Here is a 13,846-nt window from a genome sequence, read left to right as displayed (position 1 = left end):
CAGCACACAACAGACACGCTCACAGAGAACGCCTCCATGACACTAACCCAAGCGACTGTCTGTATCCTTTTGACGATCTTCTGTAGAAGCTTGCCAAAGCCCCCTGGCTCGAAGGCTGTGGCTGAGTGCTTGATGCAGAGGCACAGGAGGTAGGCGGGGGTCAGCTTGTGGTCGTCTCCCCCTGGCTCGATGAGGGACATGATCCGGCCAATCAGCTCGTCCTCGTGGGCCTTCTCGAAGTCCAGCTGCAGCTTCCTCTTCTGCAGCAGCCGGTTCTTGTTTAACAGCGGCTTGAAGGCCTGCCTTCGGGCCGGGCCGTCCCTCACCAGCGAGCCACACGTCCGGCACGACTGGCCACCAGACTCGCCGTCGCCCTCATGCTGTTGGCCAAGGATCTGCAGGTGAGCCAGCGTCTGGGCGGGCAACAGCCGGGCACTTACAGGGTCCTTGTAGAGGAAGATGTAGTGAGCCCCGAAGGAGAGGAGATCCCCGTGACGGAGGTGCGTAGTCCGCTCCGCCCGCGAGAAGTTCACCAGGACGCTGGCGTGCGGAACCGGCTCCACCACCAGGCGCTCTTCCACGGCAGAGGTGAACCTGCGCACCACCTGGATCCGCTTGATCTTGCAGTGCAGGGGCAGGATGTCCGGTGAGGACAGGCAGATGTTGGGCCGCGCCGACGCTGTCTCCTGGCCCACCGTGTGCTGATCCCGATTCAGCAGATAGACCAGGCAGTCCTGGAGATGTGGACCTCAGTTAGCACAGGGCAGATTGTCAGAGGCAGGAACGGATTATGGGTTGTGTGGCCCCTGGGCAAAACGTTCGCGAGGGCCCCCCCCCCCCCCCCCCCACCACCACCACCACCAGCACCACAACCACCACAATTCAAGGGCCCTTGGCAGCCAAACACCCTCCCTATAGGGTCAGGGGCCCTTGTAGGCAGAGGATCAAAGAATGTAGGCCCTCTAAAATAGACAAACGAAAATACATTGTTGATAAGCGTTGTAAATTGTTTTGGGCTAGGGGCCCCACGGGCCCCCTGCACCCCAAGGGCCCCTGGTCAGAGGGGGCATGAATGGTGCTTAAAGTGTTGAGTAAATAGAGTTTCGGAGAAGAGTGACTTTCTGCTCTGGAAGTCGACGAAAGCCTTGGACTTAGAGTCTAAGTGAAATTTGGTTTCTCGACATCAGGTCAACACTGTTTCATAACGTCAGTTCAATCTGAATATCAGTGATGTCCCAGCACACGTAACAGTATTATTTTGACATTTTTTACTTTTAAGTGTCCATATAAAATCACTTCTAGCAGAAAATTATTATTTTTTTTTTTAACCCTACAACCGTGTTAACCGTAGTCCAAAGAACAACCAAAATACCTATTATGATTTTAAAACACACCATATTTTTGCACAATATAAAAACGTACAGCAGCAGGCATTTAGAATGAGAGTAGAGATAGGGGCAGTAGAGATAGCCAACCAGTAAATACTCGCATTCGTCAATCAGTTAGCTATGGTGAGCAATGACAATTAAAATAATACCGAGGACCTATTCCCCTTGTTAAGGTCAGCAGCCTAATAATCTTGATTTCCTTATATTACAACTGACCTAGTCCTCTGCTGTTAGACTAGTTTCAGTCTAAATTAGTTAAAATAACCGTCTCGTCAGAAGCATTTTTTTCAGTGTCTGCTGACATTCCCAGCGAACAGATAAGTGGGATTCTTCAGAATCCGATCGGTCACACAGTGACTGATGGCAAAGCACCGGAAACGCATTTGTTTTGTCTGACGCTTGACGGAGACCAGTGACGGCATCGACAAGAATCCCCTGTGGGAGCCTCGGCCAGGAGTCGTCGAGATCACCGACAAGGTCCCGGTGAAGATGCCTGGCTCGGAGCGGGCAGCCTGATTAATGCGCGGTGAGCGGGTGGTGTTCGCTGGCCTTGCTGGGTACCGCATGCAGGCTCACTGCGGCGCTGCTGGCAGCTCAGGAGCTGCGCCGCATTAATCCCGAGGTTGCTGATCTCTCTCCCTCACTTAGATCTGCAGCTGCCCCCCTCCTCCATGATGAGGGGGTAAAGCCCCCTTTGCACATAAAATATTCAGGACGAGGCAGCCGACAAGAGTCTCAGACCACCTCTCAGCTGCCCGTTAAATTAAAACACCCCTGCACCACTAAATGAAAGGATTAAAAGTTTAACGAGTCTGCCACATTATGTGACTCGTTTATTTGTTATTCTTGCTGTAAATATTCAGACCTGTTGCAGTAAAGCACTGCACGTACCTAATCACCCACCTAGTATCTTCTGAATGAATAACACCCAATAAGCAGAGATGTGCATAACCGGAATGCAAGTACGCATTCGCCTTTAAACGCGATACGTGCGGCAATCGATTGTTGCAACAGCGCAAATGCGTACATATTTTCATGCGCAGTCGCTGACATGACAAGAAATGATCGTACATTTAACATTTATATTCTAATTTGAACTTCATTTACGGTATAACGGATAAAATACACAGCGATTTCTTGTCATACAGTAGCAGCATAAATGCATATAAAATACGTACAGGCTTGGGCTGTCACAACAAACGATTGTCACACATATCGTTTTAATAGGTACTTGTGTACTTGATGTGTACCAGTTATGTGCATCCCTGCGAATAAGTGTACATAATACCAAGCCAATTCTCAACTCTGGGAACTAAAGAGTTTTTCATTTAGCCCAAGTGCATCAACACTGTGACAGATTGTTGACCAATCAGTGCGCTCGGTACCTGCTGGTTGTAGCCCTGAAGAAGCAATAGATGTGGGGACTGGTAGAGTGAGTGCCGCACCCCTCCGCCATCCCTCTCCTCCTTCCTCCGGCCTGCCTGCAGCGAATCCCTGCCGCTCCGTGTCCTCAGGGGCCCGGGCAGGGTGGAGTAGTACCTTTTGGGCTCTTCCCCAGGGCCTCCCACCAGGTTGAGGCTGGTTTCACTCAGACTGCGGCAGAAGGAGGTCCCTGGATTTAGAGTCATGGTCCCTTTTGCCCGGTTCCTCTGTAGCTTCCTGGCCTGTGCATTGATATCTGAAAGGAAGAGGCAAATTAGCATGCCGCTAACGTTATCAGGCTACCGCTATCCGATATGGGCTCAGAGACCACAGAAAATGTCATGGGTTTGCATGAGTGGGAATATAAATGCTGCTTTTGTTTTGGGAGAAACATGCTATCATGCAATGAGATTCTCATCAGCACCTTCATTCATCCATAAATAACAGCCTTGTGCACAATTGACTTTCCTTGCAAATATAGTGATGAGCATTCATTATTTAGCCTTAGTTCTAGCTCCCTCGAAGCTTCCTGGTGCTTTCGAGGGCAACATTCCAAGGAAACCACGGCGTCCCTGTGGAGGCTTGCTGGTAAAAACCGTTGTCATGATTTTCTTTCATCACACGAAGCTGACGTTGACTGGCAGATGGAGGCGATGGAATGGGACATGGTTGTGGGAGAAGAGTCATACCTGAGAACAGTCCCCACCTTTAAAACTAGGAGTGGAGGGTTGTGACGAACGCACGCAGTGGGGCGAACCTCGGGGCTTAACATACCCAGCCCTACCCATAGGTGGCACAAGGGCGTGGGAGCGTTTGTGGACTCCTACAACAATGAAGAGTTAACTTTCAACCACAGATTGCAATTATATTAACATGTAGGCACACAAACCAGGGAAAGAACCATCATTTGTACCTGCAGAAATCTTATAAATGCATGTAGGACTCAAGCATGACTAGATGAATCTTTCGAGTTATCAATTGTTCAACAGCATGAATATTATATCAACCATGTAGAACAAATCTCTTACTATACTATCCACGCATTAATTACCACTCATTGCAGACACCATCCTTTATTTAGAAGCGATTATAGCAAATTGCTAGAAATTAAGAATATGAATACAGAAAAGAAGAGAAGGCGCAAATGTGAGTTAGAATCTGTGCAATTACATGCATATTTCATCTGAGCAGAGCAAGATAGAGAGGGAACCCTGTAAAGGTCACTGCAAGCGATTAAACGGAAGAGACACGCAATGTTTCAAACTCATTTTTCAGGTGCGGTCTATGGTGCCTGGATTTATTCTCCGTTTCCCTGCCAAGCTAACGTGGGATTTAATTTCGCGACGGCTCCCGGAACCATCCGCCGAGTGCGCGCTTCCTCAGACGCCTAAAGCCCATGCTTAGCCTCCAATGCGAACATGCTGCGTTAGAGTAACAGTCAGCGGCACACGACTTCCACACTGCGGATACCGACAGAGTAGATGTGACCCCTTGGATCCGCTAACCGCAGCCGCTAATCAGCGCGCAGCCCTGCGCACGTGCATTTAATTAACTATTCACATGTGGTCCCTACATTAGCATATCTTTCCATTACAACTTAATCTTCATAATCCCATTTATAAGTGCCAAGAAAATGCTCTGCTGCATTGCAGATGTCCAGAGAGAGCCAACAATAAAACTGAAACCGAACAAAACCCAAAAACAAATCTAAGACCAGAAGAGACTTCAGATTAGACTACGGGTATCCTTAGTGTTTTTACTTTGAATAAAAACCCTGTAAAAACATCATGAGTGGATAAATGGATACAAATTAAAGCCTAATTGCCTGTCTACATAAACAAAGCATTTACGCATTAGACCAAATTTTAACCCCCCCCCCCCAACCACTTCCAAGACACCCTCCATATTCTGCAGTGATAAACATATTGTATTAACGTGTGAGCCAATAACGCTTTTCTCAAAGAAAGATGCTCACTTTATTTCCATAATCAATAAAAAATAAATAACATTGCAATAAGCACCCATTGCCGGGTGAAATAAAACTGTAACTCTCTGTTGATGCCATGTGACCCTTCAAATGAATGCGCCTGTGTGAATTTCCTGCAATTCTCTGGCATTGTGCTCTATGCTTTATCCTGCTAAAGACTTCAGACCTATTCGGATAAGTAATTACTTACAATAGATGACCAGAAAATAGCCGGGTACAAATTCACCATACATCACGGTGACGTTCATGTCACCTTGCTTCCATTTAAGAGCCATTCTGCTCATACCGATTGCAATACGCTAATTGGCATCTTTGTGTATCACGCAGCAGCTGGTGTGTGTCTGCAGGCTGATGTGCATGAATATCAGGGCAGGAATTAAGTGATGCTGACCGTTGTTACCCTTGGAATTCCTGGCACCCTTGATTTATGTTTTTTTTTTCTTCCTTTTTTGTTAATCGGGCATTCCTTAATTAGAAATTCTTTTAATCACAAATATCCCAAAAAAAAAACTTCCAATCACATTTCCTAAGATGAATGGAGCAGGACACCGGAATTAAAGGTAATATTAGTTCTGGACGTGTGGGATAGGTTTCTATGACACTGCTCTAGCTAAACATTAACGTGAATCATTTGAATTGTCCTGAGTGTGGCTTATTACACAGATTTACGGGTTGTGTGAGAATTGCAGCTTTTTAATACTTTGAAGAAAACACTAATTATCCATGGATGGCACAGGGGTGACATTAAAAATTGTTTTTGAGCAATTGTGCAGTTGGAAATGGTGATGTGCTGCTCACTGCCTTGAGAAGCAGAAATTAGTACTTATTGGACCGGAGGGGGTTAAGACTAAGCCAGTCTTATTCTTGGACCTGGAGAGAGGGGAGAGAGAGTTGGGATTCAAACCTCAAATCTTGTTGCAGATGGCCCAGTGCTACTCACTGAATCACCTCAGCACCAAGCAGAAATTACACAGAGTAGTTTGAAGTTTAGAAGCTTATTCAAAGATGAATAAGAAACTCTTTAGCTCACAGAATTAAGACATTATAAATATATTTTACCCGGAGAACAGTTCTGGATAAACGACTGCAAACAAACACAGAGTATCATTCTAAATAATACAACGAAATATCCAAAAATGTAAAGTTGCATCCATTACTTATTAATTTTGCCCATTAATTACTCCAACCCATTCATTACTCCAACACTTCAGTGTCTAAATAGCTACTATTTATTTCAATTTGTAGGCTCGACAGTATACTTAGCGGCATATACACCAGGACACTGATATGTTCTTGATTTTACAAATAAACAGATATAAACACTCCTAATCTATTTATATCCTTGTGTTGACCTAGATCACCTAGCTAAATACCGTAGACATTAACTAAGCTTATGCAGAAAGTAGAGAGGGAGGCAGTGAAGGACACTTATGGTAACCTCGTTCTGGAACAGAGCAAAGAACAAACAATATGCATAAGACAACACCATAAAGGCATGAAGCCCCTTCTGATTTCTGTGACCTGCTTTTGCCTCCCCAATTTCCCTCAGACGACATGTTGAACGACACCTTAAAATGACCTATAGCAGGCTGCGGCAAAGAACTAGCCAATCCGCACAAGCAGGAAAGGATTTCTCTCTCCTTCAGGTGTTCCAGAGTATTCTTTGTTTGCATTCATCTCTGACCTCATTTCATTAAAAGACAGGATCCCCTTTTATCTTGATTACTTAGTAACACACGTGCCATTTGATCCAAATGTGGATTCTCTTTGGGCACGTCCCATGGTCAGGAAGAGGAGGGATGCCTTTGTAAGATGTAGCTCTGGCATGAAGACCAAGCTACAGGCAGATGGATGGATGGGCAGAGTACAGTGGGGCCAAACTGCCATATGACATTAAGCGATCAGACCTGGTAATTAACCAAAGAATCCTCACTACTGTGTGAGCTCAGCTCAGGTTGAAACTAATGGGTTCAGACTTGAACCACCATTAGTCCTGAGGAAAGTCTTGAGACGACTCAGAAACAAACATTTATAGCAGAAGTCAAGAAGGACCTACTGGAATTAGAATATGTATGGTATCTCTGAGGAGCTTAAATAAAGGTAAATTAATAAGACCAACAGAGCTTAATGGGCTTGAAACTCCAGCAGCAAGAATTTTACCCTCTATATCTTGGTATAATTTTAGCCACATTAACTAAACATACATATTAACACTGGCTTTGTCTTAAGTTGCCTTTGGTGACAACTCACTGATCATTAACTATGTTCCCAGGATACATTTGCTTACTTGTGTTCTGTATAAAGTGTGCATTTCTGTAGTCACACCAGGACGAGCCGTCCAGCCTCCCCCAAAGTGACTGAATGAGAGATCGTGTGTCACCTGTGTCTGGTCGATCACCACGCTCTCACCATGTCCATCATCCTCCCTGGAGGCTCAGCTATACATTGTTCTATCGTTCTATCAGTCCATACCTGTTTGGCTCAGATCCCCCTATTGGCAATTGGCATCCGTCTTTAATATGGATGATTGTTACACTGAGTAGATTCCATCACTGGCTCTGGCTTTCCACTCTAATAATCATCACGTTTCAGACAAGCCTAATAAACAGCACATAAACATGAAATACAGTTTTTACGTGTTTTCAATGTTAGACACCTGTAGGCAGGTGAATGGGTGTAACAACCTGCTAACTATCCCCATCATTCAGTCTTTTAGGGTTTATTCATTGTAAATTATGACTTACTGGGATCAACGATTTCAAAAGTATATTGAATCGAACATTAACTTCTACTTTCTTATCTGCCATGGAAAAGTCAGCATTATTTTGCATGTGTATGTGTATATTATGTATGTGTGTGTATGAGTGTGTATGTGTGTCTATATATATATATATATATATATATATATATATGCCCTATGTATTTTATTAACTGTTTGTCTCATCATTGCTAGTCCAGTAATTGACATTGTTCCCTGTGCCCTTCCTTGTTTTACTCCTTCTGTTTTGATCCCTCGTGATCCGGTTTGTTTGCAGTTTATGTTCAGTCCAATAAAGCCCCTTTTGTTTTGCCACAGCGTCTGCATTCGAGTCCTTTGCCTTTCGTGTCGTAACACGAAGGAGCTGCGATTTTTTTTGTGTATTAAGGATAATAATAATTTGTAATACACTATGATCTGAGCTGTGCATGTGAAATTTGTAATATTTACAGATATTAATATTAATTGTACGTTGACCTCGTCAGAAATCCCACACACGCACAGACTGCCTTCATCTGCGTGCGAGAAGCTGATTTTAAAGAGGCACAAGCAGAGGCCACTTCAACCAAAAGAACAATGGTCCCTGTGCACCTGGGCAAAGCAGGCATGCGGCTCCTCTGCTCCTCTCATTGTCTCCATAGAAACTAATGACGGATGTCTTTGTGCTGAGACATGGCATCTCAAAAAACTGGGCCCGGGGGAAGAAAATTTATTTATAAAGTGACGTGTTTGCGAAGTGAAAACGCTAAGCTAAGCTATTGCCAACATGAAATGACTCGCGGAACGGAGATCTGCTTCTGCCGTTTCCCTCCAGAATATGGATCAAGGCAGACAGCAGAGGGCTCCTCTGGGAAGGCTTTCAGGACTGTTCCGCAAACCTGGCCACTTGTTCGGTGTTAACACTCTGCGGCTGCAGTGAGCACGATGCAGACTGAATTGCGACTGAATCAACACTGGCAATTAATCACGGGTGAGCAACTTTCACGTTGCAGGGGGTCACGAATTTTCCCACTAAACTCAAGAGGGAGTAGGCATTGGTAAATTGATATGGTGGGACAAAGTTAATCTGTTCTGTTTTCAGGGCACCCATATATACACAAAATGATGTATTTATGTATTTATGTAATATAAAGCCTGGCCTCTTAGGATAACATCTAAAGAAAAAAATTACAGTGGTTCTGCATTAGATGCTAATTAATCCTTCATCCATCCACTCATACATCCATCCATCTGACTTGTGTACATTCCTTGAGATGGACCTGCATCCCATCCTTGGTCTACAGCTGCCTTGTGCCCTATTGCCCCTAGGATAAGCTCCAGGTCCACCAGCCCCTGCATAAGATAAGCGTCTGGAAGATCGATGGCTTCTCAGAAAAACATGAATCATATTAATAGCAAAAACTATATTTTTCTGTATAATACTGCATAATCTGAACAGTCCACCTCCATTTCTATAATGTACAGTCTCTGCTGAGATCATTAAATGTGGAAGCCTTCTTTCTGACATACGTATGATTCGTGATAAAGCTGTGTTACTCTGTGGCTTTATTTATGGAAGTTAAGATGGCCAATCGATAGATTTCTGCCAACATGTTGATGTAATTATCACCTGTACATTTGCTACCTAAATAAAATACCTTTCTGGGAAAGTAGCCATTCTTTGGTTGATTATTAAAGCTGATTTGCTTCTGCAGACAATGTAAAGGAATATATTAGACTCCTTTGAAAAGAAAAAGCATATGCAAGGAAAAACCTGCTGCAGTTCCTCTTGTTTCCATAGATTATGTCAAACTAGACAAGCTACAAAAGTTTCAATTTGCAAAAAACAACAGAAAAGTTAGAACCTCTAACTAAGCAATATAATATTACAGATACCACTGTAAGGTAAAGCCCAGGCACTTAAGCAATTATGAAAAAGGATCACTGCTTCAGCAACTTTTGAATAGTTCATAAATATTACTTGAGATTGTTAATTTTCAAAAACAAAATCAAGATCCCATTCTTAAGAGATTCCCTCTGCAGTGGTTATCAGTGTAATTCATAATGCAATTAACACATGAATTATTATGCATTGCTCCACACCTTTCTCTAACAGACCAAAAATAGACTCTCTTTGAGAGCTGTCCTTTTCTTTACCGCTCTTTGGCCTCCATCCAAGTGTGGGATGTACGTCAACGTTTTTATTTTACCTTACAAAGCACTGAAATGTATGCCTCTCTCTTATGCATTCAGCCTTGCATTACAGGGAAAGAACACTGACTTTGATGGCAGTATAAGCCTTTTCATATATTTCTTGGCATTAATAAAACAGCTGTAGGTAGTAAAACATTCACTTATAGGATCCATGCTGTTTGGTGACCAGTGGACGGATTAATACTTGGGCATTTAAATCTGCACTACCTACTATTTCAATTTATCTCATCCCAGTAAGAACTGTTACTCCAAATGTTTGTTTGTAACTCATATTGTTGTACCTGTACACTAACCTTCCAGCCTGACACTGCTTTGGAGAGACCTGCATATCTATAGAGTAAGCATTGACTCAGCATGATTTAAACAGCTCAGGACCCAGTGGAAGTCCATTTCACTCTCCTTTATTCCTCCCACGCTCATCTACTTTGCTCCAATTCATCGAAACCGATCATTTTCAAACCCTCAGAAGCCCAACTCAAGGCCCCGGTAAAATGGTGCCACTTTGTTTTGTCTTCGTTTTGAGCTTCAACACAATCATTCTGAGAACAAATGTTGTATAACGAATGAATGTAAACTGCATAGAATTTAATACCTGGGCAAAAAAAAAACTATACATTACACCGCATCTCCCAAATTCCGTTCCTCTTAGGGCACCACAGACAGGAGTACCCAATGCTTATTACACAGTAATGATATGCAGAATGTATGTATGAGCCCAGGAAAATTAAGCAGGATGATTTGGAAATTGCTCCAATTCCTTTACTCTGAGACAATTCTCTATCCTGGAATGCCTGGCTGCTTTAACATCATGTGGGCGGGAGTGTGGCAAGGCCAACTGAAGTACTGGAGATCCAAGCTATGGCAAACAGAAGCTGATGCCTCAGCTGTTCTCCCCTTTTCAGCCTAGATGGCTTGTTTTAACCCCTGAAAATATCAGTGTTCAGTCAGACTCAACTCTGCATTTGGCTTAAACTAGTATAGTTGAACTGAATGTCCTGATTTATTATAAAAGTTTATAACTCGATAATAACAGAAAATAGTACAATAAAAACATGCAGTATTAATTTAATTATTATCCAGTTTTAGTTTATGACTTAAAGGTCATTCAATACATAAAAATTGCTGTTGCGTGTGATATCATGTAGCTTTATTAAACCATATGCCATATAACCTAATGGGGGAAACTTTCATACGGTGAAAATATCGTAAGGGGAAAATGCATTTTAAGGCCTAGACTAGCCTATCTTAAACATGCTTAGAACACTTACATTAGCCTACAGTTGGGCAAAATCATTAACACAAAGCCTAATATATAGTAAAGAGTAAAGCTGAATATCTCGTGTAATTTTTTGAAAAATGTACGGAAAGTGAAAAATATTTACCCATCGTAAAAGTCGAAAATATTGTAAAACAGACCATCATAACCTGGGGAGTGTCTGTAGTATTAAATACATATCATTCTGGAATATTAAAAACATTGTGCATCTTTAGACATAACACACACCACTGGAAATCTATTACTGGTAAGGTCTATATGCTGGTGCAGTGAATCCTGTCACAGTGGGGAAAAGTTAACACTCACCAGCAGTTACTGTGTCCTTCTCCTTGGCAGCCAGCTCCTCCACTTCTGCCCTCTTGCGCAGTTCAAAACGCCGGGCAAAGCCCTCCTTGGGCTTCCACAGGTCCTGGAGCAGCAGAGGCTTCTCATTGTCCCCCAGGGCCCTCAGACACTCCGTCTTCCAGAGCTTCTCCGGCCCCTCCAATTTCCCGATAACGTCGCAGAGCACGTAGCTTCCAGCTGAACCCTTGTTCAAGGAGTAGCGTTCCAGGGCCTCCTTGATGAGCTCCTTGGCGCTCGAGCGTGGAGTGGCCAGGACACTTTTGTAGTTGGCCCCTGAGCAGATCTCGTCCCCAAAAATCTTGAGCACCCCGGGGGCTGAGGTCTGTGTGGAGAGCTCCGCTGGGTCATCGGGCACCTGCTCAGGCAGGTCGGTGACGGAACGCCGGTCCCGGTAACTCAAGGTGCGATAGAGCACCTGCGTGAAGGTGCGGCTCTGCCTCTTCAGCTTGCTCTTGGAGGGCAGAGACATGCTGGCGGAGGACCCATAAAACATAACGCTCGGGTTCAAGCTACAGCGCCCTCTACAGGGAGGCAAGTGACACAGCAAGCGAAAAGTAACTCAAAACGAATACCTTCAAAGAAATAATAACATGTCATAAGGAAAATGTGAATTATGATGCAAACAAAACCTAAACCAAATGAGTGATATCTATCACCCAGGGAACAACCCAGGATGGGGGGCCAGCCCATTGCAGGGCACACTCATACACCATTCACTCACACATGCACTCCTGCAGGCAATTTAGCAAGTTCAGTTCACCTCAGCATGTCTTTGGACTGTGGGGGGAAACCGGAGTACCTGGAGGAAAACCCACGACGACAGGGGGAGAACATGCAAACTCCACACACATGTGACCCAGGCGGAGACTCGAACCCTGGTCCCGGAGGTGTGAGGCAACAGTGCTGACCACTGTACCACCAAACCACCCCTCTCAACTACATACTAACATCAAATCATGTAAAGATGCTCTTCAACAATGGACGACAACTGGAGTAACTGGAAGAAAACCACACAGGCATGGGGAGAACATGCAAACCCACACAGATCCAGAGCTGGGATTTGAACCTTTAACCCTGAGGATCTGAAAAAAAACAATACTACTTGCTGAACTGGCACAACCATAACAAATTAATGGAAAACACTTGGATCATCAAATATAAAACTGCATAGTCCAGTTTTTCCTGGTAAAATCCATCAGTGAGTTAAAACATTGGTCATGTAATTGGCATCCCACTCTGGGCATGACAGACCATGAAAATCTCACTGGGATAAACACCTAGAGATATACAAAGAGTATATATAAAAAGAGTAAACCTTTTGGAAAGACACTCCCTCAGCGGTGCGTAATATTAAAGATAAGGATAGAATGGTGTTAAATCGATTCTGACTTACTCCCAGGGACCTATTATGTACAGGTGTGACACCCCAACAGCAGTGCAGTCGAGGATCCCGAATATAGAATAAATCCATCACGACTCAACTCAATCTGTTGAAGACCTACTAATGGATGTCATCTAGCCTGGCAGAACCCAGAAGCCCGTTCTGGCCATTTGCACGGGACTGCCATCAATGGGTGACATCAGAGTGCACGGGGGACACATGTCACTGTGCGGAAAACCCATAGCGCTTGCTTTGCGCTGTGTTCTTTCTCCAGGGTGGGAGGGGCGGTGGCTATGATTCCAGGATGGTATCCAGGAAAGAATAAAATACCCTGGAGGCTCTTTGAGACAGTACCTGTCAGAAAATTCCGACAACCCTGGATGCTTCTCAAGTGGGAGCAGATGCTTTCACCGGGGCTGTTTATATATATATATATATATATATATATATATATATATATATATATATATATATATATATATATATAGTATTTTTATTATTTTCTGTGCGTGAGTCCAGTGTACCCTTGCACAGGCTCCCTCCTGCAGCTTGATGGGTGCTTACCTTGCTGCAGAGCGCTTCGTCCCCTGCATCCAGCCTGCAACGTTCAGAAAAGCGTGTCTCACAGACGCATAGCTCGGCCTCCTCACAGCCCAGCTTCATTTCAGGCAGCTTCGACCCCGGCTTCAGAAGGACAAGGAGGACAGCTACATCGTTTGACGGGGGGGAGGGTGGGGGGTGACGCCCGAGGACATAGTGACTGAGAAGAATGTTTTGGGTCCGAATTTACGCTAATCGTGTCACTTAAATAATTCACATTTTCCACCCTCTATTGTTAGTAGACAAGGGAAGTAAGCCGCACAGGTATGGCAGTCGCTGTGCGTCTCTCCAGATTAATCAATTAAGCGGATGCAACGCTCGTTAAATTATCGTAACTCTCGGTTTCGCTGCAAAGAAAGATGCTTTTGCAAGAAGGATAATAGGCACCTGCCACACCTGAAATTGCACCTTCTGCAACTTCCAAGACCATCACAACCCAAAAGGGGTGAAGGCAATTTGACGTGACGGTTGACGAAACGGAGCTACCACGGCGATT

At 44.2% G+C, this 13,846-nt stretch overlaps 1 protein-coding gene across 6 annotated transcripts in view; it reads right to left on the bottom strand.

The window, feature by feature from the left end:
* The window catches only part of radil (Ras association and DIL domains), a 32,455-nt gene that overhangs the window by 17,504 nt on the left and 1,105 nt on the right, over positions 1–13,846 (bottom strand). For 2 of the 6 annotated variants that reach the window (XM_049014332.1, XM_049014335.1), the window contains 5 exons: positions 13,315–13,434; positions 11,331–11,890; positions 3,517–3,633; positions 2,774–3,066; positions 48–734 (listed from right to left, as the gene is read on the bottom strand). In XM_049014332.1, the coding sequence (XP_048870289.1) occupies positions 48–734; positions 2,774–3,066; positions 3,517–3,633; positions 11,331–11,890; positions 13,315–13,343 (1,686 nt within the window). In that variant the 5' untranslated portion in view covers positions 13,344–13,434. Of the gene's footprint in view, positions 1–47; positions 735–2,773; positions 3,067–3,516; positions 3,634–11,330; positions 11,891–13,314; positions 13,458–13,846 lie in introns of all 6 variants that reach the window. The other 4 variants (XM_049014336.1, XM_049014338.1, XM_049014333.1 and 1 more) reach the window with 3 other exon arrangements.

The sequence above is a fragment of the Brienomyrus brachyistius genome, chromosome 5 (genome assembly GCF_023856365.1).
Source record: "Brienomyrus brachyistius isolate T26 chromosome 5, BBRACH_0.4, whole genome shotgun sequence".
Lineage (NCBI taxonomy): Eukaryota > Metazoa > Chordata > Actinopteri > Osteoglossiformes > Mormyridae > Brienomyrus > Brienomyrus brachyistius.
The sequence above is the reverse complement of the archived record's forward strand: the minus strand, read 5'-3'. Positions and strand labels throughout refer to the sequence as shown.